At 39.0% G+C, this 26367-nt stretch overlaps 5 protein-coding genes and 1 pseudogene across 5 annotated transcripts in view; all 6 read left to right on the top strand.

Moving 5' to 3' along the window:
* LOC107754535 (protocadherin gamma-A12-like) overlaps nucleotides 1–3114 on the top strand; it is a 6071-nt gene extending 2957 nt beyond the window's left edge. The window contains exons 3-5 of the mRNA XM_016571012.1: nucleotides 549–597; nucleotides 700–2339; nucleotides 3103–3114. Of these exons, the coding sequence (XP_016426498.1) occupies nucleotides 549–597; nucleotides 700–2339; nucleotides 3103–3114 (1701 nt within the window). The remainder of the gene's footprint in view (nucleotides 1–548; nucleotides 598–699; nucleotides 2340–3102) is intronic.
* Nucleotides 3115–3701: 587 nt separating this feature from the next.
* Nucleotides 3702–8546, top strand: LOC107754536 (protocadherin gamma-B5-like). The gene is made up of 2 exons (XM_016571013.1): nucleotides 3702–4902; nucleotides 8487–8546. Exons 1-2 carry the CDS (start codon nucleotides 3796–3798, stop codon nucleotides 8544–8546), a joined length of 1167 nt encoding a protein of 388 aa, XP_016426499.1. The 5' UTR covers nucleotides 3702–3795.
* A 2912-nt stretch (nucleotides 8547–11458) lies between these two features.
* Nucleotides 11459–13395, top strand: LOC107754537 (protocadherin beta-3-like). The gene is made up of 2 exons (XM_016571014.1): nucleotides 11459–13264; nucleotides 13360–13395. The coding sequence occupies exons 1-2, from the start codon at nucleotides 11585–11587 to the stop codon at nucleotides 13393–13395; spliced, it is 1716 nt and encodes a 571-aa protein (XP_016426500.1). The 5' UTR covers nucleotides 11459–11584.
* Nucleotides 13396–14418: 1023 nt separating this feature from the next.
* On the top strand, nucleotides 14419–15635 carry LOC107754540 (protocadherin gamma-A11-like). Its single transcript, XM_016571015.1, has one exon. The coding sequence runs from the start codon at nucleotides 14490–14492 to the stop codon at nucleotides 15633–15635; it is 1146 nt and encodes a 381-aa protein (XP_016426501.1). The 5' UTR covers nucleotides 14419–14489.
* A 2076-nt stretch (nucleotides 15636–17711) lies between these two features.
* On the top strand, nucleotides 17712–19282 carry LOC107754541 (protocadherin gamma-B4-like; annotated as a pseudogene).
* A 1589-nt stretch (nucleotides 19283–20871) lies between these two features.
* LOC107754542 (protocadherin beta-1-like) lies at nucleotides 20872–22112 on the top strand. Its single transcript, XM_016571016.1, has one exon. It carries the CDS (start codon nucleotides 20958–20960, stop codon nucleotides 22110–22112), a length of 1155 nt encoding a protein of 384 aa, XP_016426502.1. The 5' UTR covers nucleotides 20872–20957.
* The last annotated feature ends 4255 nt before the right edge of the window (nucleotides 22113–26367 follow it).

Raw genomic sequence — 26367 nt, forward strand, 5'->3', positions numbered from 1 at the left:
CCGCTTATGGAGACGTGAGCTATTCTTTTCCGGAGGAGATGAAACGCGCATCTGTGATTGGAAATATAGCAAAGGATCTCGGGCTCGATATGGAAAAACTATCAAGTCGAGAGGCACGAATTGATAATGGAGATAACCGACAACGATTCAGTGATATTAATCTAAATACCGGAGAACTGACTGTAGCGGAGAGAATCGACAGAGAGCAGATTTGTGGAAAGAAAGCTTCATGTGTTATTAAACAGGAGCTCGTGCTGGAAAATCCTTTAGAGCTGCAACGATTTATTCTCAATATTCAGGACATAAATGATAATTCACCACAATTCAAACAAAGTGTGATCAAATTCGAAATAAGGGAGTCTGCAGAAAAAGGATCTCGTTACTTATTAGATGAGGCCTACGATGCGGATATTGGTATGAATTCGGTGCAATCATATGTGATAAAAGACAATGAACACTTTCTTCTTAGTGTACTAACGCGTGAAAATGGAAGAAAATATGGAGAGCTAGTTCTTAATAAAGAGTTAGATCGTGAGGAGCAGACAGAGGTAACATTAATTCTCACTGCGGTAGACGGCGGGACTCCACCGAGATCAGGTACTGTAGCCATACACGTCACTGTGCTGGATGCTAATGATAATGCTCCAGTCTTTAGTCAGACTGTCTATAAAGTCAGTCTGCCTGAAAATTCTCCTCTAGATACTGTAGTGGTGACAGTGAGCGCTACTGATGCTGACGAGGGGCAAAATGGAGAAGTCACATATGCGTTTGGTCATTTACCTCAAAAGGTCCAGCAATTATTTTTCATCGATTTAGTATCTGGCGATATTAAATTAACCGGGCTGATTGATTATGAGATAGAGAGTACATTTGAACTTCCCATTCAAGCTAAAGATGGTCAGGGGTTAGCCAGTTACTCCACCGTATTAATAGATGTTATTGATGTCAATGATAACGCCCCTATAACAATACTTAAATCTCTCACCAGTCCCGTTCCTGAGAATGCGTTACCCGGTACAGAGGTTGGCATCATTAATGTGCAGGACAGAGACTCTGAGAATAACGGACAGGTGCGCTGCTCCATTCAGCAAAACGTCCCATTTAAACTCGTACCTTCAATCAAAAATTACTATTCTCTTGTGACCACAGGTGAGTTAGACCGCGAGCTGCTCTCTGATTATAATATTACAATTACTGCTACTGATGAGGGCTCTCCGCCTTTATCTTCCACTAAGAATATTCACCTGACTGTAGCTGACGTGAATGACAATCCACCTGTATTTCAGGAGCAGAGTTACAGAGCTCATGTGCAAGAAAATAACAAACCGGGCTCCTCTATTTGTTCAGTATCAGCTACAGACCCGGACTGGAGACAGAATGGCACTGTAGTTTATTCTCTGTTGTCCTCTGCTCTCAATGGCGCACCGGTGTCCTCCTTTCTATCCATTAACGGAGACACCGGGGTCATTCATGCCGTGAGGTCGTTTGATTACGAACAGCTGAAAAGTTTCAAAGTGCTTGTGTTAGCCCGAGACAACGGTTCTCCTCCTCTAAGCAGTAACGTGACCGTGAGTGTCTTCATAACGGATGAAAATGACAGCTCCCCTCAGATATTATACCCCTCTCCGGAAGGAAACTCCTTCATGACCGAGATGGTACCCAAAGCTGCGCAGGCGCGCTCCCTGGTCTCCAAGGTGATCGCCGTGGACGCGGATTCTGGCCAGAACGCGTGGCTCTCGTATCACATTATTAAAGCGACAGATCCGGGACTTTTTACTATCGGTGTCCACAGCGGAGAGATCAGGACGCAGCGGGACATTTCTGAATCTGACAGCATGAAACAGAACCTCATTGTGTCCGTGAGAGATAACGGACAGCCCTCTCTCTCAGCCACGTGCGCATTGTATTTACTTATATCAGATAACTTGGCTGAAGTTCCAGAACTGAAAGACATGTCTCGTGACGAGAGCAGCTCCAAACTGACGTTTTATTTGATCATCGCGCTGGTGTCCGTTTCCACTTTCTTCCTGACCTTCATCATCATCATCCTGGCCGTGAGGTTTTGTCGCAGGAGAAAGCCCAGACTGTTGTTTGATGGAGCTGTAGCCATTCCCAGCGCGTATCTTCCTCCAAATTACGCAGAGGTGGAGGGCGCGGGAACTCTGCGCAGCACTTACAATTATGACGCATACCTGACCACGGGTTCGCGCACTAGTGACTTCAAGTTCGTCAGATCTTATAATGAGGGCACGCTGACTGCTGACCTGACTCTGAAAAAGACTCAGTCCACTGTGGATGATCTTGAAAGACTTGATGCGGAAATGAGCGATTCCTTTCAGGTAGGACTGACGAAGTATTTTTATTTATTTTTTTAATCTTTTTAATATTTTGGGTTTGCAAGTTACTTTTATTGGCAACATACTTTCTAATGGTTTTAGAAATGGTAACTTTCTTGCATCCATCTCGTTGTCTGTTCTGTGAAACAATTTTATAAACTAATTTAATTTCGTATTTCTTTTTAAATCCCAGTTCACTATAGTTAGTAGAAAGGGCATATTTCTATTAGCTGTCCATGGTGCTGTACAGGCCGTGTTTGTTGCTGTTGTATTCTTTATGACATGGTTACATTTGTGCATCTTGTGATATAATTTTTTTTTTTTTGGAAGGACTTGATGCTGACATGGGTGGTACTTTGCGATTTAACGTTTCTTTTCTTACTTTTTTAATGTTCTAACCTTACAGATTAAATTAGTGTGTTTATTTTAATGGACTGTCTGCACTGACAACAGGCTCTTAAAAATGTTGAAGCTCGTTTTGAAGGCTTAGAAGTAGCTAGTTTTATATGTTCTCTTTAAATTGCTCAAACATGACCATAAAAAAAAATCTGAAGTCATAAATCCTGGTTCACGAGTTAATTTTTTTATTATTTTTTTCGTTGCTAGTTAAGGAATCCTTAATATAAATTATGCTTAAGTGACTGCCCCTTCTTTCTGTTTTACAAATTGTCAATGGGACAATTATATATGCCTTGATAAATGCCAAATACTGTGTAGCTATTTGTTAGATTCTAAATGTTTAAAGCTGTTTGGTTATCTTTTAAAGAAAGGAATCTGATATATCTCGTTCTGTTGTCTAATAGTTCTTTCAAACTCATTTTATTTTTGCGACATAAGTATGTAACGGAATCTGAGACAAAACGCTGCTGTTTTTAAGCAATTTGACGTCCTTCTCATCGGTGTCTTCTTTGTGAAATTGGCTTATAAAAGCAGTTTATGTCAGCAAATTTTAAACGCTCTTTTACTCTGATTAGAACTGTCATAAAGCAGGTTTTCCAGTTTTTGTCCATTGTGCTGCACTGTCATTCGTTATTTTATATATATTTTTTGAATATTATAAATATTGTGGTCGTGTTTATCTCCCACTCATCAGGTAGTGTTGCTGCCGGCTGTTGTTTCGCTGTATAACTGTATAACCCACACACAACCCTGCAGAAATATGAACATTGGGGGCAGTTTCTTCTTTTAACTCATAGTGTCGCTGTTTACCTGCAAAACAATGTTTGTCTTCAGTACACATCTCTCCTCCCTGCTTGTGATGTCATACATAGGGCTTTCAGCTACTCTTTTTTTTTTCATAGAAAATCGTTGACACCGACTTACTGCCTGATATAATCTTCATCTGTTATTATAAATAGGATTTTATACTTGTTTTCTTGTACATGGCAATTATTATAGTACGGGATTCAAATTCTGGTTAATATTTTAAGAATTCCAAAGGTTCCGTGTTACTGCTGAGATGTTTGGTCTTTTGTTCTTCGTGCTGATGGCGCACACCGCTTATGGAGACGTGAGCTATTCTTTTCCGGAGGAGATGAAACGCGGATCTGTGATTGGAAATATAGCAAAGGATCTCGGGTTTGATGTGAACAGACTGTCATCTCGTACGGCTCGCATTGATGCTGAAGGGAACAGAAAACGATATTGCGACATTAATCTGAATACTGGAGAACTGACCGTAGCGGAGATAATTGACAGAGAGGAGATTTGCGGGGACAGGCTTTCATGTGTTTTAAGATTTGAATTCATGCTAGAAGATCCATTAGAGCTGCATCATGTTTCAGTTCAAATTCAGGATATTAATGACAATTCGCCTGTTTTCTCAAAGAATTTGGTCACATTTGAAATTAGGGAGTCTGCTGTTAGAGGCTCTCGCTATCGTTTGAATGCGGCTCATGATGCTGATATAGGACAGAATGCAATTCAGAGATACAGTCTACAGAAGAATGACAATTTTCAGTTGAGTATAAATTCAAATGTAGACGGAGAAAAAAAAATTGAATTACTGCTAGAAAAGGAATTAGATCGTGAGCAACAAAACGAGGTAACATTAATTCTCACTGCGGTAGACGGCGGGACTCCACCGAGATCAGGTACTGTAGCCATACACGTCACTGTGCTGGATGCTAATGATAATGCTCCAGTCTTTAGTCAGGCCGTCTATAAAGTCAGTCTGCCTGAAAATGCTCCTCTAGATACTTTAGTGGTAACAGTGAGCGCTACTGATGCTGACGAGGGACAAAATGGAGAAGTGACGTATGAGTTTAGTCGTATCTCTGAAAGAGCTAGAAAGCTTTTCTACTTGAATAAAAGTACAGGTGAAATTCGGGTTACAGGTGCACTTGATTTTGAGGACGAAGCCATTTACGAAATACTAGTTGAAGGGAAAGATGGATTTGGCTTATCTAGTGATGCTAAGGTTGTAATAGAACTTGCAGATGTTAATGACAATGCTCCTGGGATACGAGTGAAATCTTTGCGTAGCCCCGTTCCTGAGAATGCATTACCCGGTACAGAGTTTGGCATCATTAATGTGCAGGACAGAGACTCTGAGAATAACGGACAGGTTTTAGTCAGAGACAACGGTTCTCCTCCTCTGAGCAGTAACGTGACCGTGACTGTCTTCATAACGGATGAAAATGACAGCTCCCCTCAGATATTATACCCCTCTCCGGAAGGAAACTCCTTCAGGACCGAGATGGTACCGAAAGCTGCGCAGGCGCGCTCCCTCGTCTCCAAGGTGATCGGCGTGGACGCGGATTCTGGCCAGAACTCGTGGCTCTCGTATCACATTATTAAAGCGACTGATCCGGGACTTTTTACTATCGGTGTCCACAGCGGAGAGATCAGGACGCAGCGGGACATTTCTGAATCTGACAGCATGAAACAGAACCTCATTGTGTCCGTGAGAGATAACGGACAGCCCTCTCTCTCAGCCACGTGCGCATTGTATTTACTTATATCAGATAACTTGGCTGAAGTTCCAGAACTGAAAGACATGTCTCGTGACGAGAGCAGCTCCAAACTGACGTTTTATTTGATCATCGCGCTGGTGTCCGTTTCCACTTTCTTCCTGACCTTCATCATCATCATCCTGGCCGTGAGGTTTTGTCGCAGGAGAAAGCCCAGACTGTTGTTTGATGGAGCTGTAGCCATTCCCAGCGCGTATCTTCCTCCAAATTACGCAGAGGTGGAGGGCGCGGGAACTCTCCGCAGCACTTACAATTATGACGCATACCTGACCACGGGCTCGCACACTAGTGACTTCAAGTTCGTCAGATCTTATAATGAGGGCACACTGACTGCTGACCTGACTCTGAAAAAGACTCAGTCCGCTGTGGATGATCTTGAAGGACTTGAGGCGGAAGTGAACGATTCCTTTCAGGTAGGACTAACGAAGTCTTTCTTCAATTTTTTTTTAAAAATATTTTGGGGTTATAGATTGCTTTTATTGACAACATGCTTTCTAATGGTTTTAGAAATGCTAACTTTCTCCCATTCCTCTCGTTGTCTGTTATCTGAAACAATTTTATAAACAACTTTAAATTCGTGTTTAATTTTAAATCCCAGTTTACTTGGAGTTTAGTAAAAAGGGAATGTTTCTATTGCAGACCTATTAGCTGTCCATGGTGCTGTACAGGCCGTGTGTGTTGCTGTTGACGTTTTGCTGGAGACTTGCATATTAAAGAGTACATTTTATAGTAGTTGAGCTGTTTCTCTTTTCACATTCTCAGAGAATGTTTGGTGGTTCTATGCCCTCTAGTCATTTTATTTTCAACAAAGTGTTATATTCATGTTTTGACATATAATATAAGAGTTTATGAATGAGCTTTATTCACAAATTTAAGTTTTCTTATGCAATAAGTTTGTTTATAAAATGGTTACATTTGTGGTCTTGTGATTTTTGGACTCGATGCGAACATGAGTGCTTCTTTTCATGTCGAATTAACCGTTGCTGTATTTTTAATATTCTAACCTTTCAGATTAAATTAGTATTTTAATAGACTACTTTCGCTGACAACAGGCTCCGAAATATTTTGAAGTTTATTTTTAAGTCTAAGGAGTAGTTCTTCTATGTATAATATATCTTTAGATGCAATTGTAAGTAATGAATCATGTTTCATGAGTCGTTGTTTATACGTATTTGATTTTTTGTCTCTAGCTAATGAATCCTTAATAGAAATTATTTTGTAGAAGTAGTTGACCTTTTATCTGTTTACTAATTGTCAAAGAGAACTTTATCTGCCGTGAAATAGCTTTTTTAATAAGCTTATGACTAATTTCAATACAACTTTGTCACATCTTACAATGAAGGTACGCTGACTGCTAACCTGACTCTGAGAAAGACTCAGTCTGCCGTGGATGATCTTGAAGGATTTAATGCGGAGGCGAACGATGTCTTTTTTTAATATTCAAAAGGTTTAAAGCCGTTTTGTGATTCTTCTTCATCGATGACTTAGTTATGTGAAATTGGCTTATAAAAGCAGTTTCGTATGTCAGAAACTTTTTAAACGTTATTTTAGTCTGATTATAAATGTCATAAAGCATGTTTTCTTGTTGCTGTCTGTGCACTGTCAATTGACATTTAGTGTCTTTTTCTTACGTGATGTAGATCACGATCTCGCAATGTGCTTGCTTATTCATTCATTCATTCTGGTAATATTATAAATATTGTGGTGGTGTTTATCTCCCACTCATCAGGGAATGTTGCTGTCGGCTTTTGTTTCGCTTAAACGATTTTCGCTGTAACCCACACACAATCCTGTCAGATATATGAACATTATGCAGTTTCATCATTTAACTCGTAGTGTCGCTGTTCACCTGCAAAACAGTGTGTCTTCAGCACACATCTCTCCACCCTGCTTGTGATGTCATATAGGGCTTTCATCTAATCTCTTTTTAGAAAATCGTCTACATTGACTATCTAGCCTACGTCTATTATTCTAAATTGGGTTATATGCTTGTTTTCTTGTGCGTGGTACTACTGGTTTAAATTTCTGGTTAATATTTCAAGAATTCCAAAGGTTCTGTTTCACTGCTGAGATGTTTGGCCTTTTGTTCTTCGTGCTGATGGCGCACACCGCTTATGGAGACGTGAGCTATTCTGTGCCGGAGGAGATGAAACGCGGATCTGTGATTGGAAATATAGCAAAGGATCTCGGGCTCGATGTGAACAGACTGTCATCTCGAAAAGCGCGGATTGATACTGAAGGTAACAGAAAACGATACTGTAACATTAATCTGAATACTGGAGAACTGATCGTAGCGGAGAGAATCGACAGAGAGGGGCTTTGTGGAAAGAAAGCTTCATGTGTAATAAATCAGCAGCTTGTCCTTGAAAGTCCTCTAGAACTGCATCGTTTCATTCTCAATATTGAAGACATAAATGATTATTCACCACAGTTCACAGAGAGTGTTATTGAATTCGAAATAAGGGAGTCAGCACTAAAAGGATCTCGTTACTTATTAGATGAGGTCCACGATGCAGATATAGGTATGAATTCAGTGCAGTCTTACGTGTTGCAAGAAAATGAAAACTTTCTTCTTCGTGTAGTAACGGGTGCAAATGGAAGAAAATATGGCGAGCTCGTGCTGAATAAAGAGTTAGATCGTGAGCAGCAGAAAGAGGTAACATTAATTCTCACTGCGGTAGACGGCGGGACTCCACCGAGATCAGGTACTGTAGCCATACACGTCACTGTGCTGGATGCTAATGATAATGCTCCAGTCTTTAGTCAGACCGTCTATAAAGTCAGTCTGCCTGAAAATTCTCCTCTAGATACTGTAGTGGTGACAGCGAGCGCTACTGATGCTGACGAGGGACAAAATGGAGAAGTGACTTATGCATTTAGTCATTTATCTGAAATTGTCCGGCAATTATTTTCCCTTGATGCAATGTCTGGACAAATTAAATTAAAGGGACTCATTGATTTTGAGGAGGAGAGTTCAATCGAACTACCGATTCAAGCTAAAGATGGTCAAGGGCTAGCTAGTCATTGTACAGTCATAATAGACGTTATTGATGCCAATGATAATACCCCTATAATAGTAGTTAGTTCTCTTAACAGTCCTATTCCCGAGAATGCGTTACCCGATACAGAGGTTGGCATCATTAATGTGCAGGACAGAGACTCTGATAATAACGGACAGGTGCGCTGCTCCATTCAGCAAAACGTCCCATTTAAACTCCAAGTTCGTCAGATCTTATAATGAGGGCACACTGACTGCTGACCTGACTCTGAAAAAGACTCAGTCCTCAGTGGATGATCTTGAAGGACTCGATGCCGAAATGAGTGATTCCTTTCAGGTAGGACCGTTTTGTGTGTATATATATATATATATCATACTCATACTCATACTCTTTTGTATAAATAATTTAATGGCCTTGGTTAACAAGTTAGATTTTTATGTTGTAAGCTGTCTGCTTGTATTGAAACAGGCTGTAGTCTTAAAAAGACCACTGCACACAAAATCACATGCGAAATACATGAAGAAACACATGAAACGTGTATCACACATTTCACATGTGATTTTAACTTGTGATTGCACGTGAAATTCATGTAGTTCCTTTGTAAGGGCGTATTTGAGGGTTAGTCTGACTTTTGAAATGTATAGTTACCTTTTTTGTGTATGTAATTTTGATTATTTTCCCTGCTTATTTTCAGTCATGTGGCATGCTATCAGGAATTCGTTGTTTTATAATTTTTTTATTTGATTCAGAGTTTAAAGATGTTAGTGGTGGTGGTCTTTTGGAAATTACTGCGACATCTGTCTCATTCCATTGATTCAACGTTAAAGGAGCACTCCACTAGTTTTGAAAATAGGCTCATTTTCCAACTCCCCTAGAGTTAAACAGTTGAGTTTTACCGTTTTTGAATCCATTCAGCTGATCTCCGGGTCTGGCCTAGAAAATCACAACTTTTCATTTTCCGTCGGTCTTAGTATACGATGAAACTACAGAAGAGTCAGGTTTTAAATAGGAAAAATATCGAAACTCTTTGGTCATTTTTGAGCGAGATGCTAACGGTCTAATCAGATTCAATGATCTGTGCTAAGCTACAGCTAAAAGTGCTACCGCCAGACCCGGAGATCGGCTGAATGGATTCGAAAATGGTAAAACTCAACTGTTTAACTCTAGGGGAGTTGGAAAATGAGCCTATTTTCAAAAATAGTGGAGTGTTCCTTTAAGTTCATTCAACATTGTGTCTAACATCAATTTGGGTTTACATGGCGATTCTGTAGTTTGTATTTCAATCCGTGGTTTATTTGTATGTTTGTTTATTGCTTTGCGATTCTTTTATCGATGTGTTGCATTTGTGAAATTAGCTTATAAAGAGATTCAAATGCCGATTTCGGTAATCTTTCTTATTTATATCCAACTAAAAGGATGGATATTACTGTCACAGGATAGTCTCAGTCTCTCTCTCTCTCTCTCTCTCTCTCTCTCTCTCTCTCTCTCTCTCCAAACTGTCGCTTTCCATGGTACTGCATTAGCATTTACCTTTGTTGTCTGAGATTTTTATTTTATTTTATTTATTTTATTAAATTTTATTATTATCATTATTATTTTGTGCTGTTTTTTTTTTTTTTTTTTTTTTTTTTTTTATTGTGGTATTGTTTATCTCCCACCCTTCAGGGGAATTGAGATACTGGCGCATACACTTAAAGAATTCACTGACCTGGTTGGACATTGCAGTTCGATATTTGCAGTTTGAATTAAGATTTCTTTTCAGTGCGTTGGTTTAAGGTTTAAATGGTATCTTCTTTAGAAATTTATTTGAGTTAATAATTTAGGCGACGTCCTCTTCCGTTTCACAATGTCTCCAAATAATTCCAGGCGTTTTATTAAACTTGTGTATTCTGATAATTTGCTGCTTGCAGGTAATGAACTGTTAATAAATGATTGTCCACGACAAATATAAACACTTGTTTTGTTCATAGATCATCTGGTTTGAGGGTCAAACACCTGACTGTGTAATATCTAACTGTTATTGACATTATGCAACTTACGCGAATGTTACACAATCTGCTGGAGCAGATTTGAACCTCCCATTGAAAGATTTTGAGAAAAGAGAGGATGGTAGTCATGGAGCACAATTTCACATATCTCATGTGTTAATAAAATGTTTGCTATCTATTTGTAAAAACTACTGCAGGATCCAATATTGCAAACTGGATTTTATGATTTAGAGTTTAGGATGTTATACCTCAACTTCAGCTGAATGTATTCATGAAGATAATGTTTAATACATGCAAACTTATTGACTGAAGTGTAGGATTAATTCAGTTTGTTTACAAGCCACAAAGAATTTCTTTGTAAATATTACTTTTTTTTTGCCAATACTTGAACGCAAATGAACACTACAGGAGAATGATCTGAATGTATTGATCTTGTTCATTTTGTGTAATTTTAGTAAAAAGAGATTAAGACAACAGACAACAATCCGATTAAGTTGAACATATGGAATTACAAATTACGTAATTTAATAAGTAATATATACGTTTTACGTTTGCTATTAATAATGATCTTAGAAAACACGTTATATGGAAAGGTCCGTAAACATTAAGTTTGTTGTGTTCCTCTCATGTTCTATATTCATTTTTTTTTTAAATCGTCACTTCATTGAATTAGAAATTTTAGTATAGGATGGCATATTTCTATATTGTCTTTATGATGCTGTAGAGGGCGTTGTCTGTTGCTGTTGAAGTTTTTCTTTTTATGCCCTATGTAGGCCTGCATATATAGTCGTGTTTATTTTTTATTTATTATTAATAATAATAATAATAATAATAATAATAATTATTATTATTATTATTATTATTATTATTATTAAATATATGCCCTAGAAAACTGGACTCGTTTTTTCACATTCTACGTAAATATTTGGTTGTGCCAGGCCAAGTTATTTAATGTGCACGATAAATGTTAAATCCAAGTTTAAACATTTAATATCAGACCTATGAAAAATTTTGCAGTTTCAAAATCGAACTCTTAGTGTCGCTGTTCACCAGTGCAACTGTTGACCTTCATATTACTGTTTCTCTCCACCCTGTTCATGATGTCATATACATATACAGGACTGACATCTCAGCTCGCTGTAGGAAGTCGTCGACGGTGAGCGGTGCCTCATCTATAATTATCTTGTATCGACCACGAACTAGATTCAGTCGTTTCAATTCCATATACACGTGGTTACTTTTGTCTTCCTTTCCACGTAGATATCTAAACCTTTTGTGTTGTTGCTGAAATGGTTGGATTTTTCTTTGTTGTGCTGATGGCGCACGCCGCTTATGGAGACGTGAGCTATTCTTTTCCGGAGGAGATGAAACGCGCATCTGTGATTGGAAATATAGCAAAGGATCTCGGGCTCGATATGGAAAAACTATCAAGTCGAGAGGCACGAATTGATAATGGAGATAACCGACAACGATTCAGTGATATTAATCTAAATACCGGAGAACTGACTGTAGCGGAGAGAATCGACAGAGAGCAGATTTGTGGAAAGAAAGCTTCATGTGTTATTAAACAGGAGCTCGTGCTGGAAAATCCTTTAGAGCTGCAACGATTTATTCTCAATATTCAGGACATAAATGATAATTCACCACAATTCAAACAAAGTGTGATCAAATTCGAAATAAGGGAGTCTGCAGAAAAAGGATCTCGTTACTTATTAGATGAGGCCTACGATGCGGATATTGGTATGAATTCGGTGCAATCATATGTGATAAAAGACAATGAACACTTTCTTCTTAGTGTACTAACGCGTGAAAATGGAAGAAAATATGGAGAGCTAGTTCTTAATAAAGAGTTAGATCGTGAGGAGCAGACAGAGGTAACATTAATTCTCACTGCGGTAGACGGCGGGACTCCACCGAGATCAGGTACTGTAGCCATACACGTCACTGTGCTGGATGCTAATGATAATGCTCCAGTCTTTAGTCAGACCGTCTATAAAGTCAGTCTGCCTGAAAATTCTCCTCTAGATACTGTAGTGGTGACAGTGAGCGCTACTGATGCTGACGAGGGACAAAATGGAGAAGTGACATATGAATTTGGACATTTATTAGAACGCCTTATGGATACATTTTCTCTCGACGCGTTGTCTGGAGAAATTAAATTAACAGGGCTCATTGATTATGAGGATGAGAGTTCAATTGAACTGCCAATTCAGGCCAAGGATGGTCAAGGATTAGCCAGTCATTGTTCTGTATTAATTGATGTTATTGACGTCAATGATAATGCCCCAAAAATAATGAGTAAATATGTTAAAATATCCATTCCTGAGAATGTGTTACCCGGTACAGAGGTTGGCATCATTAATGTGCAGGACAGAGACTCTGAGAATAACGGAGAGGTGCGCTGCTCCATTCAGCAAAACGTCCCATTTAAACTCGTGCCTTCAGTCAAAAATTACTATTCTCTGGTGACCACAGGTGAATTAGACCGCGTGAGAGATAACGGACAGCCCTCTCTCTCAGTCACGTGCGCATTGTATTTACTTATATCAGATAACTTGGCTGAAGTTCCAGAACTGAAAGACATGTCTCGTGACGAGAGCAGCTCCAAACTGACGTTTTATTTGATCATCGCGCTGGTGTCCGTTTCCACTTTCTTCCTGACCTTCATCATCATCATCCTGGCCGTGAGGTTTTGTCGCAGGAGAAAGCCCAGACTGTTGTTTGATGGAGCTGTAGCCATTCCCAGCGCGTATCTTCCTCCAAATTACGCAGAGGTGGAGGGCGCGGGAACTCTCCGCAGCACTTACAATTATGACGCATACCTGACCACGGGCTCGCGCACTAGTGACTTCAAGTTCGTCAGATCTTATAATGAGGGCACACTGACTGCTGACCTGACTCTGAAAAAGACTCAGTCCTCAGTGGATGATCTTGAAGGACTCCATGCGGAAATGAACGATCCGTTTCAGGTAGGGCAAACAAAGTGTTTTATCGTTTAGTTAATGGTCTGGGCTTCCATATGAAGTGTATATTTGTGTTCAAAGTTTACCGCTTTGATTTGCAGCAGGCTCTTAAAAATGTCACGTATCGCAAGTCTTGAAAGAAGAATTTGCCCCTTTATTTGTTTTGTTTTTTAATGCATTTGAAAATAATTTGAGTGTTTTCTCGTTTTCAATGACCTTTAACGGTCTGATGTGGAAAAAAATTGTAATTTTATTATCGGTTGTTTTACTGTTCTTGCAATTTTCTCATATATTGACTTTACATTTTTTTTTAGCTTGCCTGTAAGTTTTTTTTTTTTTTTCCAAAATGAGCGGCGTTCATAGAGGTTAGGTTCATGTTTCTTTATAAAAGGGATGTATATGTAGAATGTTACTAGATTTTTTTTGGTGAAAACTTTTTCCATTTGTGATTAATGCCTTGTTTTCAAACGGACTAACGTCATTTGCAGATCACTTAGAGAGTTTTAAAAACTTTTCTATTGTGGAACTTATTTAAACTTTGCATGTTAATTTGAGTGTCCGCTTAATTTCTGTGGTTCTTTCTGATTTTTCAGTAAATCAGTGAGAAAATCTGTAATTATTTATATTTAGGATAAAGCATGTGTTTTCACATGTTTCGTCGTGTCCTTAATATGAAATTATTTCTTTAGTAGCTTCATTTACGTATAGACTTCATTGCACAAACTTTTGAAACTTGTGGTGTGCATTTGCGTGTGGAAATTGATTTATTTTTAATGTTGCTGTCCATGGTGCTGCTCAAGTAATGTGTGAATCGCGTTTCCCCCTCTCATACCTTGTAACTCTCTATGAAGCAGTGGGTTTTAGGAATACCCTAAAAATTGGTTTTCTTGATCCTCCAAAATAGAATGTTAACAGTCAAAAACTCTTGATGTTGTAAAGTCATTACCGTGATCGTTGCTGTTCAGTCATACTACCGTAACATATTCCTTCTAGAGCACTGAATATGCAGTTTCTTGTTTAAACACTTAGAGTCGCTGTTCACCTGTAATATCATTGACAAAAACATATTTCTTGTCTCCACCCTGTTGGTGATGTCATTATCAGTGCTTCTAGATCGTTTTTATGGAAAATCGTCGACGCTTACGTTTTTTTCCAGTCTTTTGTGTATTATTGTAGATGTAGTATTCAGATTTACGTTTTGTATTGCATCTTGTCTAAAGCATATTTCCAAATGGATTTTCAAAGCTTCTGGCTTAATCATCAGATGTTTGCCTTTTTGTTCTTCGTGCTGATGGCGCACACCGCTTATGGAGACGTGAGCTATTCTTTCCCGGAGGCGATGAAACGCGGATCTGTGATTGGAAATATAGCAAAGGATCTCGGGCTCGATGTGAACAGACTGTCATCTCGTAAGGCTCGCATTGACACTGAAGGTAACAGAAAACGATACTGCGACGTTAATCGGAATACTGGAGAACTGATCGTAGCGGAGAGAATCGACAGAGAGGAGATTTGTAGTGAGGGGCTTTCCTGTGATCTTAATTTTGAATTAGTTCTAGAACACCCACTGGAGATACACCGTGTTACAATACAAATTCAGGATATCAACGATAACACACCGACCTTTCCCAAAGACACAATAAAGCTTGAGATAAGTGAGATATCTGGTAAAGGCGCTCGGTTCCGCGTGAATGAGGCGCATGATGCGGACATAGGACAGAATGGAGTACAAAGCTATTCGATTGAAAAGAATTACCATTTTCTTTTATCTGAACGTACAAAGGCGGATGGTGGCAAAAATATCGAGTTAGTGTTAGAAAGAGAATTGGATCGTGAGCAACAAAAACAACTGACATTAATTCTCACTGCGGTAGACGGCGGGACTCCACCGAGATCAGGTACTGTAGCCATACACGTCACTGTGCTGGATGCTAATGATAATGCTCCCGTCTTTAGTCAGACCGTCTATAAAGTCAGTCTGCCTGAAAATTCTCCTCTAGATACTGTAGTGGTGATAGTGAACGCTACTGATGCTGACGAGGGACAAAATGGAGAAGTCACATACGAGTTTAGTCGAATTTCGAAAAATGCCAACGTACTATTTTCTCTAGATCCAAACAATGGGGAGATTAAAGTTAAAGGCCCCATTGATTTTGAGATGGCATCAAGGTATGAAATGCTTATTGAGGGAAAGGATGGCTCTGGTCTTTCATCGGACACTAAAGTAATCATAGAAATTACAGATGTTAATGACAATGCCCCCATTATAGTGATTAAGTCTTTAAATAGCCCCGTTCCTGAGAATGCGTTACCCGGTACAGAGGTTGGCATCATTAATGTGCAGGACAGAGACTCTGAGAAGGGCTTTATGGTTTGAGCATTCCTTTTTCCGAGGTAGGCGTTTTCATTTTGTCCTTAATGGTTTGATATGGTTCTTTGGGCGTCTGTGCTTAAATGCCCTTGTTTTTAGAGTCCCCCTGTGTTGTGAATAGCATATTAGTGGTTTTTGTCAGAATTTAACTCTTATGCTTTTAGTCTACCCAAACTTTTTCTTGTTTATTTTAACTTTTGTAAGGAAATAAGGAACAAATACTTCGTACTTTTCCTGAAGAACTGCTTCTTGGAAAATATTATTTCCATTAATATGGTATTCAGATTCGCAATTTGTAATTAACAATCGTTTCAGTAATTAATTATATAATTTCGGTTATCAGAGCAATTAGAAATCACAGGCACAGCAGTGCACATTTATGCCAGGGCAGCAGAGTTGCATTTTGTTATTTATAGAGAAGGGTTATTTATTTTAATTGATCATCATACTATATCCATTTAAATTTTTTTTTTTTTGTTCCCATAAAATCTTTTAGGGCATGTGATAAATGTTTTTATAGATTGAAGAGTTACATTTCCAAGATTCCATGAGGTCAAATTAGTCAAATTGAGTAATCAACCATATGTATACATCTGTCTAACGTGATGGAAAAAAATCCTTCTGATTAACAGATTAAGTGATTCTATAGTAATTACAGTGAAAACAAATCTTAGTTCACCATAGAATGACATTACAGACTCTGGTGGGGAAGAACTTGCCTGACCTTCACAAAGTTCAAACCTGAAACCCTATTGAACACCTTTTGTAACAGTGTATCTGGACCCATCACCAAACATCAGTGCCTGACCTCAGTAATGCTTTTGTGTCTTGCTGAAAGTTTATTTTTGAAAGCATTATTCCTTCCCTTTGCTGCTATGCCAGCTCTTCTGGGAAGACCTTTCATTAGATGTCATTGTCAAGTTCTACTACAGTCAGATTCTTCTACACCAGACATATACAGGAATGATAAAGGGCCCTGCCTGCCACATGGACATCAAAGATGAAATGTAAACATTAAATCACCATTTGTTCTAAGTTTTTGGTGCCTTACAGTCAAAACTGCACTAGGATATTGCTCTTCATTTAAGGGGTTTGCTGTTGTTTTTAATGTTTGGACCAGGTATGATTCAACCATCTACTCCAGTGTTATGAAATTTTATAAAAATATCACACTTGTTATTATACAGAGTTATTTACATTATTACTGCCATTAGTTTTTACAATGGGTTGCTGGAATCTCATGTTTGTCTATTAAGTTGTTTTATTTAGACATTTAAATCACTTGACCCTAATGTTGCTTTGTTGCTGCTGTTTTTAGTTCTTCGTTTTTTTGTTGTTGTTTTTTTCCATAACGTGATAGGTTCTCTTTTAACCAGTATGTGTGCTTGTCAGACTCGTGTTTTCATGTTCAGATATGTAGCCATAAAAGTAAATTAGTGGTGTTTTGCACAGAAGTATAATGTAGCCTTTTGTTCCCTTTCATGATGCATTTTGTTTGTATGTGAGTTTGCCATTAGGGATTTAAGTTTATCCATACACTGTGATGGAATTTCAAGCAATATTAAAATATTTAGTTCTCCTGGAACTTTAATGCCTCTCTGTAATAACTTATTTCAAATTCATTAGTATTGCTGTTCATGGTGCTGAAGTACTGTACTTGCTTACCGCATTACTGCATATAGTAGCTCTCGATATATATACACTGTAAAAAATGCTGGGTTAAATGCAACCCAGTGCTGGGGGAAATATGGACAAACCCAGCAACTGGGTTGTTTTGACCTAGCGGTTGGGTTAAATTTTTTAACCAAACCTTCTGGGTAGTAACCCAACCACTGGGTCAAAGCAGCCCAATAGCTGGGTTTGTCAATTTTTACCCAGCGCTGGGTTGTATTTAACCGAGCATTTTTTTAGAGTGTACGATACATATTGCTTCCTATATTTTCTGTAAACAGCAGACCATGTATTTATAGAGGAAGTGGTTTAACAGAATATACAGCCAGTCTTCCCTACAGCCTCATGGTGTCGCTGTATACCTTTGTAGCAAAGACAAATATTATTCTCCCACCCACTTTCTCATTTATAAAAGGCTGTTTGTTGCAGAGAAGAGAGAGCAGTCGACATTGTATATTTTATTTGTTTGCTAATTCGAGGTTTCCCACTGATTTTGGCACCTTTTTGGTCTGCACTATTTCACTTTTTTTCACGCTGGATGAGACTGTTTGAGAATGAAGAGAAACGCAGGATTTGTTATAGAGCTTTCGCTCTGCTTTTATGTCATGATGGCGCACACCGCTTATGGAGACGTGAGCTATTCTTTCCTGGAGGAGATGAAACGCGGATCTGTGATTGGAAATATAGCAAAGGATCTCGGGCTCGATGTGAACAGACTGTCATCTCGTAAGGCTCGAATTGATACTGAAGGTAACAGAAAACGATACTGTGACATTAATCTGAATGCTGGAGAACTGACCGTAGCGGAGAGAATTGACAGAGAGGGACTTTGCGGAAAGAAAGCATCATGCGTTCTGAAACAAGAACTTATGCTTGAGAATCCTTTAGAATTGCATCGAATTAGTTTACACATTGATGACATAAATGATAACTCTCCACATTTTGACGAGGATGTTATCAGAATGGAAATCAGGGAATCAGCGGACAAAGGAGAACGGTTTTTGCTAGGGGAAGCGCACGATCCGGATATAGGAAACAATGCAGTTATGTCTTATACTTTGGAAAGCAATGAAAATTTCGTTTTATATGTTAAATCAAACGATTTAGCAGGGAAATACTGTGAACTGGTATTAAATAAAGAGTTAGACCGTGAGCAGCAGAAAGAGGTGACATTAATTCTCACTGCGGTAGACGGCGGCACTCCACCGAGATCAGGTACTGTAGCCATACACGTCACTGTGCTGGATGCTAATGATAATGCTCCAGTCTTTAGTCAGGCCGTCTATAAAGTCAGTCTGCCTGAAAATTCTCCTCTAGATACTTTAGTGGTAACAGTGAGCGCTACTGATGCTGACGAGGGACAAAATGGAAAGGTCTCGTATGCATTTGGTCATGTTTCGGAAGAAGATAAGACCTCATTCTTACTGAATCGCAACACTGGAGATATAACTGTTATTGGATCAACGGATTATGAGGAGAAATAGGTGTATGAGTTGCGTGTTTTAGCAAAAGATTCTGCAGGTTTAACCTCGTACTCATTGGTAATAATAGAAATTACAGATGTTAATGACAATGCACCGGTTATCATTAATAAATCTTTGAATATCCCCATTCCCGAGAATGCGTTAACCGGTACAGAGGTTGGCCTCATTAATGTGCAGGACAGAGACTCTGAGAATAACGGACAGGTGCGCTGCTCCATTCAGCAAAACGTCCCATTTAAACTCGTACCTTCAATCAAAAATTACTATTCTCTGGTGACCACAGGTGAATTAGACCGCGAGCTGCTCTCTGAATTTAATTTTACAATTATTGCTACTGATGAGGGCTCTCCGCCTTTATCTTCCACTAAGAATATTCACCTGACTGTAGCCGACGTGAATGACAATCCACCTGTATTTCAGGAGCAGAATTACAGAGCTCATGTGCAATGGAGGGCGCGGGAACTCTCCGCAGCACTTACAATTATGACGCATACCTGACCACGGGCTCGCGCACTAGTGACTTCAAGTTCGTCAGATCTTATAATGAGGGCACGCTGACTGCTGACCTGACTCTGAAAAAGACTCAGTCTGTTGAGAATATACTGGATGACCTTGGCAATAAAGTTGAAACTTCCCAGGTACACTTTAAGTAATGATTGTGCATTATAAAGCTGATTGCTGTTTTTATTATTATTATTATTATTATTATTATTTATTTTTATTTTTCAAATATTCAGGTGTTTCCCTATAGACAGGTAAAAGACATGCAGTGATACTGTTAAATACAAATTAATCAAGACAAAAATAATATAGTAGATATCGGGAGGGGGGGGGCTGCTTGTCTTTAAATGATTACTTTTGGTTCTGTGCTTAATCTGTATTTGCTTATTTTTTCTGTTTTCATAGTTAAATTAAGCTGTTAAATATTGGTGAAGTGTTTTTGCTGTTCAATATCTTTTTCTTTCATTCAAAATATTTACAATAATCTAACCTTACCGTTTAAAGGAAATAATTTAAAGAATAAATGTATTGTTATAATTCAATATTTAATTTTTTTCCGTATATGTTTAGTGTCCAGATTATGTAATTTATTTATTGACCTAATTTATTAATTGGCTTTTATTTACGGACTTGATAGTAGAAATGGGCATCTTCAACCTTTATTTTCTCACAGTAATGTCCTGTTTTGTGCACCTCATCATTAATCACTGCGGCAAGTCAGAAAAAATACAACTTTAATAGCAATATACTTCTGTTACTGATAAACATTTCAAGGGGTGCCAATAATTGTGGCACATGGTTTATAAAAATTGTTATTTGTGGTTCAGTGAAATGTTTAAAATAAAGGCTGCGGAGAATAAACAGCCAATATATATTTTTTTTCCACACCCCATTTTGCTTGTATTTAATTGTATTAGCATTTTCTGATAGAGAAAAGAATAGATACAACTTTTATCGTGTTGAACTTAAGAGTCTTGGCTCATCAGTTAGCTTGTAGATGTTTTTTTATTGTCAGTTAGGTTCCAGACTAAATTAGGCTCTCGGTGCAACTGTCAGTACATTAAGCCACGTTAAGTGTTTGTTTGTTTTACTTGTCTCTCTGTAGCTGTTTTCTATTATGATGTCATTGTATTGACTGTAGCTAGTGCTTCTGACTAGGAAAATGTGAGAGAGAATTGGTTCTCCCATGTCATTTAGTACATTTAAGCCGATTGTTCTCTCCTGAAATGTGACGCTTCGTTTCAGTATGTCTATCATTTTGAGGTGGTATTGTATTTCTCGATAGAACATTGAGGGAAATATTTTAGATAACTATTTTCTCTCTGAAAAGGTAAAATATCAAAATGTGCTGTGGGGGAAAAATCAGTTAGGCTATTTTAAAGGCATAATGTTACAAAGTATTAAATACAATTTCAGTATTGTGCATGTATTGTAGCATAAAATACAAATGTCAGATTTTTTTCCTCACGGTGTCGCTGTGCACCTGCAATGTAAAGTGGTTGTTATTTCTCCACCCTGAAATATTGCTATTCCCCTTTGTACTGCCGCTTATTATTGACGCCATATACATGTTCGGGAGCATTCGCTTAAGTAGGCCTATGTGCTGAAACTTCGGAGTATTTTATGGGACAGGATATATTTAACCAAACATATTCATCATTCTCAAGCGAAAATGAATAACAAGTGGACGTTATTGGTTTATTTTAGTCTGCGGGCTTTTCTCTTCTCCTCCATTGTGTTGCACACCGCTTATGGAGACGTGAGATATTCTGTTCCGGAGGAGATGAAACGCGGATCTGTGATTGGAAATATAGCGAAGGATCTCGGGCTCGATGTGAACACACTGTCATTTCGTAAGGCTCGCATTGATATTGAAGGTAACAGAAAACGATACTGCGACATTAATCTGAATACTGGAGAACTGACTGTAGCGGAGCGAATAGACAGAGAGGGACTTTGTGGAAAGAAAGCTTTGTGTGTTATAAAACAGGAGCTGGTTTTGGAAAATCCTCTTGAATCTCATCGCATTAACATAAACGTTCAAGATGTAAATGACAATACCCCTGTCTTTAAAAAAGATATAATAAAATTTGAGATCACAGAGTCGGCTGTAAAAGGTGCTCGTTTTTTGCTCGAGGAGGCTCACGATGCAGACATAGGGACGAATTCGGTTCAAACGTATAATTTAGGGCAGAATAAATATTTTGAATTGGCTGTTGCTGCAAAAGCAACAGGGAAGATGTATGGCGAGCTAGTACTTAATAAAGAATTAGATCGTGAACAACAACAGGAAGTGACTTTAATTCTCACTGCGGTAGACGGCGGGACTCCACCGAGATTAGGTACTGTAGCCATACACGTCACTGTGCTGGATGCTAATGATAATGCTCCAGTCTTTAGTCAGGCCGTCTATAAAGTCAGTCTGCCTGAAAATTCTCCTCTAGATACTGTAGTGGTGACAGTGAGCGCTACTGATGCTGACGAGGGACAAAATGGAGAAGTGACTTATGAATTTGGCCATATTTCAGAAAGTGACTTGATGTTTTTTTCACTCGACCCAAGTAATGGCAGAATTACATTAATAGGGTCTCTTGACTATGAGGACGAGTCATCCTTTGAGCTTCCAATTCAAGCCACAGATGGACTGGGAATTGTATCTCATGCAACTGTTGTTATTGAGATATCTGACATCAATGATAATTCCCCAAGTATAGTAATTAAGTCACTGAATAGCCCGATTCCTGAAAATGCATTACCCGGTACAGAGGTTGGCATCATTAATGTGCAGGACAGAGACTCTGAGAATAAAGACTCAATCCGCCGATGATCTTAATGATTTTGCCGAGGGAATAGAGAATGTTTCTCAGGTATGTTTTTATCTTTAAACATTTCATCTTTTAGTCAGTTCGACTTGTTTGTATTCTTGCTTTGGCTCAAAAGGGATTTTGTGGTTAAGTAAATGTAACAGAAACTATTTAGAAATGTTTACATTAAGTTCGTTCAATCGTTATATACAGTATATATAGCCTCTGGGGAAGTTGAGCCACCCCTTGATTCTAGGCATCCTTAAACAAAATTGGTGATGTGACTACAAATGTGCTGCTTGAAAGTTTGTGAAGCCTTTAGAATTTTCTATATTTCTACATAAATAGGAGATACAAATATTTTCTTTGTCATTTATTTATTGAGAAAAACAATCCATTATTACATATCTGTGCTTTCAGTATCTGGTGTGACTCCATTTTGCAGCTATTACTGCAGGTAAAGTTTCGTGTAACTGCTGATCAGTCCTGGGCTGGGTTTCTCAATAACGATGGACCTTAGCTCTAAAGAGCACTCTCTACTTGCAAGGTTACGAACGCTCGCCGCAATTCCACGTGCGTTTCCCAAAAATGCGCTTAACATGAACGCGCGAGAACGCGTTCTACGTGCTACTTAAGAGTCGCTGTCCGTTTGTCAAGTGCTAAAATATTACCTTATAGAATCGTATCCTTGAACCGAATAGTCGTCACCTGATGTGGATTAGAAATAAAATTCCTTTAAAAAATATGAAATTAATGTTCTTATGGAGGAGGTAGAGCGAAACAAAGATGTAATTTTCAGCAGATTTAAAGAACACCACACAAATAAGGAAAAACAAAACATGGGAGGACTTTGCTACAAAATTAACTGCAACCAGGGGTGTTAAGAGATCAGGGAAGGAGGTCTGCAAGAAGTGGCAGGACTCCGCAAGCCTGGAAAAAGGGAAGGGCACTGCAGAGGATGGCAATAAAAAAAAAACAGGTGGTTGGACCAATGACTCTCCCCTTCTTCTCACAGCAGAGGAACAAAAGGCCTTGTCAATACTTCAGATGGCATGTATGGTGGTATTGACCTCCATGGAGGAGTAGGGATGCCTCAACCTGAGCCTGAGTCAGGTCCTTCATGCTCAGAGGAGCTATCAGTTTCACCTGCCATCTCCCAGCACCAACCATCTCCTAGTCCTCCAAACAACCCTCACAGGCCTCAGCCTCCATCTTCAGTTGTCCAGACCGCAGCCACAACACCTCAGCAGTTTGAGAATGTCTGTGGTTGTAGTCAGTGCATCTGGAGATATGTCTTGAAAGACATTAGACAATGTCTTAAAGAGGCCAGTAATTTTCAACAGCAGCTCATTGACTCAAATCAAGAAAAACATGTTGATTCAAAGTTTTTGATGACCATGTGTTTGTTGAACCACCCAAGGCCTAAGACCCTATGAAATATCATAAGAATTCTTATGAGTTCTTCCAAGTGTTTCTGAAGTGAATGACTAATGGTTGATGGTTATTTTCAAACATAAACTTGTAAGTTTAGATATTATTAATATATAAAGTGTATATATTAAGGGTGATAGTAGCACAACTATTTGTACTTGATCTAGCCAATACATTTCTACAGGTACAGACAAAAAAGTTTATTGCAGACATGTTTTATCAGCACTGTTCTATGTATACATATTTATGTATATTTTTATGTATATTTTTTCATTTTCTTTCCTTTTCTTTTTAATTATTTCATTTTTTTAAATTCATTTAAACAATAAAAGAGTAATAAAGAGAAGTACAATCAAAACCTTATATGCACTTGAATAAAGTTAAAGCAGGTGACCTCATAACTCTTCTTATGATGCACTTCGGGCTTTAAGATTATTCCAGAGCACTCGTAGATCTGCGATGATTTTCAAGTGCTACTTAAGTTACGATGCTTTTGGGAAACAGACCGTTATACTAAGATCAGTCGTACGATCGTTTTTACGATCTACTTAGGCTTACGATGCATTTGAGAAACGCAGCCCTGCACAGCATCTTGCAGGAGTTTTAGCCCCTCAGTACAGAACCACTTCAACTCTGTGATGTTGGTGGGTTTCCTCATATGAACTGCTTGTTTCAGGTCCTTACACAACATTTCAGTTGGATTGAGGTCTGGACTTTGACTTGACCATTCAAAAACATTAACTTTGTTCTTATTAAACCATTCTTTGGTAAAAATACTTGTATGCTTGGGGTCGTTATCTTGCTCCATGACCTGCTTTCTCTTGAGATTCAGTTCTCGAAGAGATGTCTTGATGTTTTCCTTTAGAATTTGCTGCATTCAGAATTCATTGTTCCATCAATGATGGCAAGTCATCCTGGCCCAGATTTAGCAAAACAGGGCCAACCCATGATACTAACACCATGTTTCAGAGTTTCTTTTGCTGGAATGCAGTGTTTCCTTTCTCCAAACATAACTCATCTAAACCAAAAAGTTATATTTTGGTCTCATCTGTCCACAAAACATTTCTCCAGTAGCCCTCTGGCTTGTCCACATGATCTTTAGCAAGCTGCAGACATTACATTACATTTACATTTATTCATTTAGCAGACACTTTTATCCAAAGCGACTTACAATTAATGAATACAATAAGCGATTCGTCATTAAGAGGCAAATCAATTCAGGAAGTGCTTGTAATACAAATTTTCAGGCATCAGATTAGTACAAGCTAGACAGGGAGAGATTAAGGAAAGAGAAAGCAAAGTTTGTTTTTTTTTAAGCTGAAGTCAAATGGTGACAAAAGAGATGAGTTTTCAGGTGTCGCTTGAAAATATTCAGGGATTCAGCATTCTGGATAGGGGAGGGAAGTTTATTCCACCAGCCAGGAACAATGAACGAAAAAGTTCTGGAATGTGATTTTGTGCCTCTCTGTGATGGTACCACGAGGCATCGCTCACTCGTAGATCTCAGATTTCTGGAGGGGATGTAGTTCCTCAAAAGTGAGTGGAAGTAGGAGACTGCTGAGCCTGTGGCAGTTCTATATGCAAGTAAAGGTTTGTAAAGGTTTGACTGTGCATGATGGAAGTCCAGCCAGAAGAGCATTGCAGTAGTCCAGTCTAGAAATGACAAGGGCCTGGACAATAAGTTGTGCAGCATTCTCTTTTAGGAAGGGTCTGATCTTTCTGATGTTGTGCAATGCAAACCTGCAAGATCGAGCAGTTTTTGCAATGTGGTCTTTGAAAGTCAGCTGGTCATCAAAGATTACACCAAGATTTCTGACCGAAGTCGATGGGGTAATTGTAGAAGAACCTAGCTGGATGGTGAAATGCTTGAATGCAGTGGGGAAGGTGCCTGTGAGGAGAGATGTATTGATGATGTGTGTGAGTGAGTGCTGGTAAAAGTGTAGGAGAGATTGCTTGGAGGAGGTGTGAGGGGATTGGGTCTAGAGGGCATGTTGTAGGATGGCTGGAGAGGAGAAGTTTGGATACTTCTGCATCAGTGAGGGGACAGAAGGAGAAGGGGAGTTTTAGCAGTAGATGTGGTTGGTTTGAGTAGAGCTGTGTGTCATCAGCATAGCAATGGTAGGAGAAGCCATGTGCCTGTATGATGGGACCCATTGATGTAGTGTATATGGAGAAGAGGAGGGGTCCAAGAACTGATCCCTGAGGAACTCCAGTGACCAGTTGATGTGCTTTGGAAACCTCCCCTCCCCAGGTTACCTTGAAAGACTTACCAGTGAGATACCAGCGAACTAGCGAAGTGGAATCCCTGTGATGCCCAATGATGCGAGGTTGGACAGGAGGATCTGATGATTCACAGTGTCAAAAGCAGCAGATAGATCCAGCAGAATGAGAACTGATGATTTGGAATCAGCTTTTGCAATCCGCAAGGCTTCAGTGACTGAGAGTAGCGCAGTCTCAGTTGAATGTCCACTTCTGAAACCTGATTGGTTAGCGTCCAGTTGGTTATTCTGTCAAAGAAATGACGATACCTGGTTGAAAACGACTCATTCAAGTGTTTTCGCTATGAATGGAAGGAGAGACAGGTCTGTAGCTATCTGTAAGTGAAGTGTTTAATGTAGGTTTTGTGAGCAGTGGGGTTACCCGAGCCTGCTTGAATGCGGTGGGGAAAATGCAGATGGGCAGCAATTTTCTTTTTGGAGAGCAGTGGCTTTCTCCTTGCAACTCTGCCATGCACACCATTGTTGTTCAGTGTTCTCCTGATGGTGGACTCATGAACATTAACATTAGCCAATGTGAGAAAGGCCTTTAGTTGCTTAGAGGTTACCCTGAGTTCCTTGCGGACTGTTA

Source organism: Sinocyclocheilus rhinocerous, unplaced genomic scaffold, assembly GCF_001515625.1.
Source record: "Sinocyclocheilus rhinocerous isolate Xijiao unplaced genomic scaffold, SAMN03320098_v1.1 scaffold50, whole genome shotgun sequence".
Classification (NCBI taxonomy): domain Eukaryota; kingdom Metazoa; phylum Chordata; class Actinopteri; order Cypriniformes; family Cyprinidae; genus Sinocyclocheilus; species Sinocyclocheilus rhinocerous.

What these genes read in the sequence shown, in the direction of transcription:
- LOC107754536 (XM_016571013.1), top strand. Translation starts at nt 3,796, where the DNA reads ATGTTTGGTCTTTTGTTCTTCGTGCTGATGGCGCACACCGCTTATGGA. An exon ending in ACTCTGAGAATAACGGACAG is followed by an intron (nt 4,903 to 8,486) that starts GTTTTAGTCAGA and finishes AATAACGGACAG; the next exon opens with GTGCGCTGCTCCATTCAGCA.
- LOC107754537 (XM_016571014.1), top strand. Translation starts at nt 11,585, where the DNA reads ATGGTTGGATTTTTCTTTGTTGTGCTGATGGCGCACGCCGCTTATGGA. An exon ending in AAATGAACGATCCGTTTCAG is followed by an intron (nt 13,265 to 13,359) that starts GTAGGGCAAACA and finishes TTTGATTTGCAG; the next exon opens with CAGGCTCTTAAAAATGTCAC.
- LOC107754540 (XM_016571015.1), top strand. Translation starts at nt 14,490, where the DNA reads ATGGATTTTCAAAGCTTCTGGCTTAATCATCAGATGTTTGCCTTTTTG.
- LOC107754542 (XM_016571016.1), top strand. Translation starts at nt 20,958, where the DNA reads ATGAATAACAAGTGGACGTTATTGGTTTATTTTAGTCTGCGGGCTTTT.